General features: G+C 48.4%; 2 protein-coding genes across 10 annotated transcripts in view; one reads left to right on the top strand and one right to left on the bottom strand.

Moving 5' to 3' along the window:
• LOC108308003 (paired immunoglobulin-like type 2 receptor alpha) overlaps positions 1 to 7,906 on the top strand; it is a 36,400-nt gene that overhangs the window by 26,547 nt on the left and 1,947 nt on the right. For 2 of the 9 annotated variants that reach the window (XM_037740309.1, XM_037740308.1), the window contains 3 exons: positions 324 to 357; positions 1,700 to 1,749; positions 2,003 to 2,034. In XM_037740309.1, the coding sequence (XP_037596237.1) occupies positions 324 to 357; positions 1,700 to 1,749; positions 2,003 to 2,034 (116 nt within the window). Of the gene's footprint in view, positions 1 to 323; positions 358 to 1,699; positions 1,750 to 2,002; positions 2,035 to 2,497; positions 2,808 to 7,906 lie in introns of those variants that run through there. The other 7 variants (XM_017533607.2, XM_017533606.2, XM_037740314.1 and 4 more) reach the window with 7 other exon arrangements.
• ZCWPW1 (zinc finger CW-type and PWWP domain containing 1) overlaps positions 3,554 to 7,906 on the bottom strand; it is an 18,285-nt gene continuing 13,932 nt past the window's right edge. Inside the window, exons 11-15 of the mRNA XM_017533608.2 lie at positions 6,590 to 6,691; positions 6,091 to 6,182; positions 5,235 to 5,295; positions 4,610 to 4,744; positions 3,554 to 4,062 (exon numbers count right to left, since the gene is read on the bottom strand). Coding sequence (XP_017389097.2) covers positions 3,740 to 4,062; positions 4,610 to 4,744; positions 5,235 to 5,295; positions 6,091 to 6,182; positions 6,590 to 6,691 — 713 coding nt within the window. The 3' untranslated portion in view covers positions 3,554 to 3,739. The remainder of the gene's footprint in view (positions 4,063 to 4,609; positions 4,745 to 5,234; positions 5,296 to 6,090; positions 6,183 to 6,589; positions 6,692 to 7,906) is intronic.

Raw genomic sequence — 7,906 nt, 5'->3', positions numbered from 1 at the left:
GGAGAGGGGAGGGGAGGGGAGGGGAGGGGAGGGGAGGGTGACTGAGGGCTCAGTGGTGGAGGGAGCCAGGTTGGGGCCAAGCAGGGAGCTCAAGAGAGCCAAGGAGAGGGTTGGGGTGAGAGGGTCTCAGGAGGTGATGAGGACAACAGGGAGGACAGGTGGGGGACCCAGGGTGCCAGCTGAGTCCCAGGCCCTTCCTGATGGGTTTGGGTGGAACTGCTCTGGTCCCTCTAAGGGAGGGCCTCAGTCTAGGGTGCAGCAGAGAAGGTGGGATGAAGACTGCCATCACCTGGATGCCACCCTGACTGTTGGTCCCCCTACAGGTCAGCAGCAGACTAAAACCACAAACTCAGCCAGGTGAGTGCTGGGCCTCCCCAAGGGGTTAGGGGGGTGCAGGTGTAGGCTGGTTTGGGAAACTGAGTGTGCTGCTAAGAACTCCACAACCCCAGCCTGCCACGGCCATTGTCACATCCCCAACTTACCCATCCTCATCCTCCTTTGTCCTCTAGGGACCAGGCTCTTGACTTCGGGCTTTCTGTTCCCTAAAAACTAGACTAATGGACTCCGGGTTCCAGCACACTCTGAGTCTCTTTTCTGGAGTGCCCATCTGTGTCCTCTGCCTGCCTTTCCTGCTAAACTTTTCTGCTCTTCACCTGCTTCCTCTCAGCCTGGATCTTCCAGCTTTTCCATATTGCCTGCTCTCTGTTCATCTGTCCTGGTTTCCTGCCAAATGTGCCAGGGGGCCCCAGGCTTCCTCTGCGTCCAGCTCCTCTTACCTGTGTTTGCTCAGGAGAGACTCACCAGCCTCTCTCCACCTTGCTCCCCTCTCCAGGCTAGGGCCTCACTTTTCCTTTTTCTGGGCTCTTCCTCTCCATCCTCCCACCATTTTCCTTTCCTTTCCTCTGGCCCCTCCTTTCTGTGCCGGAAGAAGGCCTCACCCCTGCTCTTTCTCCTGCACTGACTTGCCAGCTGCCCTTCTCCCATCCCCCACCAAGTTCCTTCTCCGTCCAGTCACCCAACATGAGCCCCTAATCAGACGACCTGAAATTCACACAATTGGTTTGCTTCTCCCAGTTTAAGCCAAGGCAGTGTCAGCAGAGAGAACAAAGGTTGACCTTTCCTATTTTTCTTCTCCATGTTCCTCTCCCATACCAGCAGCTACCTTAAGACAACCCACCTCAGTGAGCACCGAGGGACCTCTACTAGGCCACACACAAATTGCCTCTAATTCCTCTTCCAAGCAGCCTCTTCTGAGTCTAAAACCATCACACCCATCCTAAGCAGGCTGCGCAGGTTGCAGAGCACCCCCAAAAGAGAACCAGCCCCTAACACGTGTCATAAATCTTTTTTAAACATTTTATTTTTGAGAGAGAGTATTGCTGTCAGCTAGGTTGGAGTGCAGTGGTGCAATCATAGCTCACAGCCTTGAACTCTTGGGCTCAAGCGATCCTCCCACCTCAGCCTCCTGAGTAGCTGGGACCACAGGCACACATCACTACACCCAGCTAGTTTTTGTATTTATTGTAGAGACTGGGTCTTGCTGTGTTACCCAGGCTGATCATGTACTCCTGGGCTCAAGCAATTGCCATCTGCCTCAGTCTTCCAAAGTGCTAGGATTACAGGTGCGCGAGCCACTGCCCAGCCCACGTCATAACTGCCCAGCCTCTAACATATTTTCCGTCCTCTTGTTCCCATACAGGGAACCCTTCCAAAACACAGAGGAACTATATGAGAATATCAGGAATGAAGGTGAGTCCTCACTATCATCCTTCCCCAGTTTCCACCCCTGGCCCTTCCTGTTTCCCCAAACAGCCCCTACCTTGGTCCATGCCCCTCTCGGTACTTCCATGCCCCTCTCGGTACTTCCCTCTTTCCATTCCTTGCCCCCACGTGACCCTGGTCCTGACCTAGCAGATAACCTCACTCCTAGAGCCCCCTGCCCATCTCTCTCCCCTGGCTGTCACACCACCTGACCTTGGCACACCTTGCTTTTTATTCCTAGGACAAAGTACAGATCCCAAGCGTAATCCCAAGGTAAGCAGTCAGACCAGGGCCTGAAGGAATTAAAGAGAAGCCTGGGCTGGGCACAGTGGCTCATGCCTGTAATCCCAACACTTTGGGAGTCCAAGGCAGGTGAATCACCTGAGGTCAGGAATTAAAGACCAGCCTGACTAACATGGTGAAACCCCGTCTCTACTAAATACAAAAAATTAGCCAGGCATGGTGGTGCACGCCTGTAGTCCCAGCTACTTGGGAGGCTGAGGCAGGAGAATCGCTTGAACCTGGGAGGTGGAGGTCGCAGTGAGCCCAGATTATGCCATTGCACTCCAGCCTGGGCAACAAGAACAAAAAAAAAAGAGAAGCCTGGAAGCCTGGAGAAGGTGGGGTGGAAGGGAGAGGGAGTTTGGTGTGGGGAGGACAGTCAGATTGCAGGCTTGCCACTAAGATGAGGACAGCTCCGTCTCGACTAACGCTTTCTCTTTGGGTTTTGACCCAGGACAACGGCATCATCTATGCCTCCCTTGCCCTCTCCAGCTCCACCTTACCCAGAGCACCTCCCAGCCACCATCCCCTCAAGAGCCCACAGAGCGAGATCCTGTACTCTGTCTTAAAGGCCTAACCAATGGACAGCCCTCTCAAGACTGAATGGTGAGGCCAGGCACGGCGAATGCCTGTAATCCTAGCTCCTCCAAAGCCTGAGGCAGAATAGATTCAGCCCAGGCATCAGAGCCAGCTTTGACAACATAGCAAGATGCCATCTCTAATTAAAAATATATATTAACAATAAAATAACAAATTTTTAAAAATTGTCTTCAAAACTATTTTTGTTAAATCTGCATCCATTAAATTCCAGAGAGAAAGAAGTAAAAAAAAAAGACTGTATGATGACCTTCTTAGGGTATGCTGTGCTTCCAACAGGAAGGGTCACAGCTTCCAACAATAACCAAGGCCACACAGATGACTTAGAGGCCAGCCAGAGAACTGACAGAAACAGAGCCATCTACTCCAACTCCCTCTTTACCTTCCCAGCCCTTGCCCATAAAACTAAAAGTACTCCCAAAACTTGCCTGAATGTATGTAAGGAGAAAACTGACATCACCTTCAACTCCTGTCCCTCCCACCGAAAATGAACTCTAACAGATAACTCACACCCAAGACCCTTCCTCCAATACTTTTTTCAGTGACTTCCTCAGGCCAGGGAACATGAGTCCCCAAACGCTGGTAGCCAGCCCAAACCCAAAGCCTGCCCTCGAATCCGATCACAGTCTTCCCTATGATGACAACGAGTACATCAACTCATTTGACACCACTCACAACCCTATAAGGTAGAGGACGCACTTGCTGGAAGATGAAGAGCAGAATCAGGATGGTGAACATGCTTCTCCCCAGGCTACAGAGGTAGCTAGTAAGGAGCCAAGCCCAGATTTTAAACCAGATCTGCCCTTCTCGATGTCCTCTCAGGACTCCAGAACTCAGGTCTTACTGCCTTCCCCAGATGCCTACACTGTACAGGCTCCCACCAGAAGCAGTAATGTGCCACAGTGACACTGAGGAGGGGGAGCAGCCAACAGGGGACAGTTAGACACCAGCCAAGCCAGCTGACCGTAACCTGCTTTATTAACACAGAAACTACGCAACACACTTGAACTTCATAGACAACGAACACCCCCAGCACTTAGCAACTTCTCCCTCCTGCACCCCAGAGGAGGGAGAACAAGAGGGAGTACAGGAGCACCAGCTACTTCCCAAACAGGGCCACAGGGAAGTCCTTGCCATCACTGTCGCTGTGCTGCAGCTCCCCACTCTGACCCAGCTCTCTCCCAACATCTTCCATGAGTTGCTCCAAGTCCAGGTCACTGGAGGTTTCGTCGTCAAGGGAGACACTTCCAGCCTTCTGGGTCAGGGGTTGCCGGGGTCTGGGCTCTTCTTTTGCAGCTGAGGGGCAGGCCCCCTCATGTGCTGATGGGCCCAGGTCCTTTAGCACTGTTCTAACTTCTTTTCCCTCTGAAAAGCTGGCTGCCAAGGCCTTGCTCTGGGGAGCTTTAAATTTTTTCTTAGGGCCTAAATGAGAAGGTGACAAAGCTGAGAGTCCTATTAGGTCAGCTTATCCTTATCTTTTATAAGTCCAACTCCTGTATCTCTATTTCCAAGAAATCTCTGGAAAAGATGACCTTTCTCAGTATAAGGAACATGGACTTTGGGGTCAGAAACAGATTCAAGCTGTCCACGCTATGCTAGACACCAGCCTTGTGCACTTTTTAAATCCTTTGAGCCTTAGTTTTCTGATGTCTAAAATGGAAATATCCAGTGAGAGCTATTGAAAGAATTTAAAGGAACAGACATGGAAGTATCTCTTTAGCCAACCCTTGGCAATACTGAATAAATGTTACTTCTCTTCTACCATTCTACTGCCCCTGGGCCAAATCAAATCAGGAACCATTCTGTTTCTATAGTGTGTACTGGGTACAGTCTGAGATGCCCTTTCATTCTAATTTTCATTTGTTCTGTAAAGTAATGAAAAGCTGTAGAATGGTTAAGAAATGATTCAGGGAGGGAAGATGCTGGCATGCACCTCATTCCCTAGTTTTTCCCAGGCCTTGAGCCTTACCTGGCTGGTCAGAATCTGAATTCCCTTGGCCTTCTTTCGTTTCCATTCTGGGTGCAGGAGGAGATGTGGATTTCCTGCCCAGAGGTCTCTTCATTATCTTCCTCTGCAGCGTCCTGCCTCGGCCACCTGCCATGCCTGCATCAACCCCATGCCCAGGCATGAGGGAAACATGTTTATTTCCCTCTAAATGACAGCTCAGCAAGGGCAGATGGACTCCGAACATTGAGTCTCTGCCCTGCCCCACATCTTATGCTCAGTCTCAATCTAGTGAGTTCTCCTGGTGGCCTCTGGCTCTTTTTCGACACATTTTTCCCCCCAATTCTCTTTTTTTCTTTTACCCCATGGATCGTCTCTTTATAGTTCTCCTCAGAGTCTGCCTTCTCCAGGAGGACATCCTTCTTGGCTAAGAACTTAAAACCTTCCATCTTTCACTTCAGATTTTATAATTCAGTACAGAAAAGCAAGGGGGCTCCAGCTCCCCACTGACACTATGGGTGAGTCTTGCCTGTTTTCTCAGGTCCTGGCACTGAGACAGGAAGTGAGGTCCAGCTACCTGCAGACTCGCTCTCTACCGTTTCCCTGCCTTAACTGTAGGACGTGCCCCATTTCCTGCTGGCCTGCTTACCTCTTGGCTTGGCTTTTTTGGTCTGTGTTTTGACTTGGTTGCAACTGGGCAAAGTTGGGTCCTGAGGATGGAAAAGGAAGTTTAAAAAAATCATAAATTAAGGCCTCTAACTGTTTTTAACAAAGAAGTATGCTACAGAATGACAGGTGAGCTTTGGGGAATCAAAATAGGTTCTGTGAGCCTGATATTGTTTATATTTATGGCAACACAGAGAAAAATGTGTGGTCACTTTCCTAGTCTGTTGGTATTCATCAATGCAAGGCTTTAGGCATGAAAAAATGAAATAAAACTAGGCCATGAGTATGATAAAAATTGCTTAATTAAAATTTAGAAGAGAAAGTGAAAAATATATATTTCCTATACCTGGAAAACAGATGCTAAGAAAACAAGTGAATAAAAATCCTCCATGTCCATGTAGGGAGAAAGGAGTGGAAACAAACAACTGCTATTCTCTGAATTGCTCCCAGAACAGTCAAATAAATACAGTAGGAACTGAAATGATACTCAAGAAAGCAATTCCTAGAGATGTGGGAAATTAGTGAATAAAGAAGAAAGAAGAGCCCTAGAAACCCTCAAATATCTGACAATTGGGGCTCCCTCGAGACAGGGACAGGATAGCTCCTTAGTAAATATAAGTCCATACTAACGAGATCCTTACAGGAATCTTCTAAAAGGAAACCCCAAGATCCTTGTCTCAACCATTTTTAAAGCTAATCTTGGCCAAGTGCAATGGCTCATGCCTATAATCCCAGCACTTTGGGAGGCCAAGGTGGGAAGATTGCTTAAGCCCAGGAGTTTGAGACCAGCCTGGGCAACCTGATAAAACTCCATCCTATAAAAATAAAGCTAACCTTACCATTTGCTTTCCCTCCTTTTCTAACTCTTCCTCCTTCTCCTCCTTTTTGTCCAAGCAGGATCCTGGGCTGTTGAACCCAGAGAGCTGTAAGTCTAGAACAGGAAAAGGAAGGAAAGGCTAACTAAATAATTCCTACCATAAAGCAGTGAGTGAATTAAGCTGATCCCAGAGAATCTGTCTTCTAACTGTGCCTTTTGTGTCCAAGTGGTATTTTCTCCATAAAATGTGATCCCAGATTATCACACTTCCACCCTTTTCAAAGTCCATCACTATTCAGCACACCACTCTTCCTTCCCCATCCCGTTTCTCCCATTCCTCTCTCCACTCATCTGCCCATCTATCCTGGATACTGGATCAATAACCTTCACAAGAGCCTCCTATTAAAGTATCCAGAATTAGCCCGATGATAGAGAATATAAAATAAAGAAAAACATGGCTGCTGCCCTCATGAAGGAATCCCTCCCCTCCCTCTCCAGTCCTTAGCCTCCACTTATCCTACCTTTTCTTTCCCCATTACTGTTAGATCCGTTGAATCGGCTCCAGAAACCAAACAAGTTAACCCGTTCCTGAAGGAACCAAGAAACAAAAGCATCATCCACTACTCTTTCAGGGGCAGTTTTTGCCTTCTGTCTTCTGGAATTTAGTTATGATGAAATTCTGATTCATTTTGATACCAATTTTTTTTGTGGGGACAGTGTCTTGCTCTGTCACCCAGGCTGGAGTGCAGTGATACAATCTTTACTCACTGCAACCTCCTCAGCCCAGGCTCATGATCCTCCTGTCTTAGCCTCCCAAGTAGCTGGGACTGCAGGCATGTGCCACTATGCCTGGATAATTTTTCTATTTTTTGTAGAGACAGGATTTTGCTGTGTTGTCTAGGCTGGTCTTAAACTCCTGGACTCAGTGGACCCACCTCAGCCTCTCAAAGTGCTAGGGTTACAGGGGTGGGCCCCGCTCTCCAGCCCTCATTTTCCATACCATTTTCACTTAGAATTACACATTAGGCTTACCTGACCTTTTATGGAGATTAATTAATTATAATCTCTATTTCTAGTTTGTTTCTAATTCAACAAATAAGGAAAACTGGAGGGGAAAATGTCGCCTTTTTTTTTTTGAGATTGAGTTTTGCTCTTGTTGCCCAGGCTGGAGTGCAACAGCATGATCTCAGCTCACCACAACCTATGCCTCCCAGGTTCAAGCAATTCTCCTGCCTCAGCTTACTGAGTAGCTGGGATTACAGACATGTGCCACCAAGCCTGGCTAATATTTTGCATTTTTAGTAGAGACAGGGTTTCTCCATGTTGGTCAGGCTGGTCTCAAACTCCCAACCTCAGGTGATCTGCCCACCTCAGCATCCCAAAGTGCTGGGATTACAGGTGTGAGACACCATGCCTGGCCTAATTTCACTGTTTTTTATTCTCCATCCCACCCCCACCAACAAAATTTGAGCATAAAAACTGACTTCACAGAAAAGAGAGGTTAGGGCACTTATATCTGAAACCTGAAATGAAATATGGAGGTCAGATGCCCCCTACCACAAATCATTCTTGTCTGGATTGAGGGAGAATCCCACTTGTCCAAGAGTAGGGAAAGGGCTGGGCGCGGTGGCTCAAGCCTGTAATCCCAGCACTTTGGGAGGCCGAGGCGGGTGGATCACTAGGTCAAGAGATCGAGACCATCCTGGTCAACATGGTGAAACCCCGTCTCTACAAAAACTACAAAAAATTAGCTGGGCATGGTGGTGCGTGCCTGTAATCCCAGCTACTCAGGAGGCTGAGGCAGGAGAATTGCCTGAACCCAGGAGGCGGAGGTTGCG

Source organism: Cebus imitator, unplaced genomic scaffold (genome assembly GCF_001604975.1).
Source record: "Cebus imitator isolate Cc_AM_T3 unplaced genomic scaffold, Cebus_imitator-1.0 Scaffold82, whole genome shotgun sequence".
Classification (NCBI taxonomy): domain Eukaryota; kingdom Metazoa; phylum Chordata; class Mammalia; order Primates; family Cebidae; genus Cebus; species Cebus imitator.
This window is presented reverse-complemented; position numbering and strand designations above follow the sequence as displayed.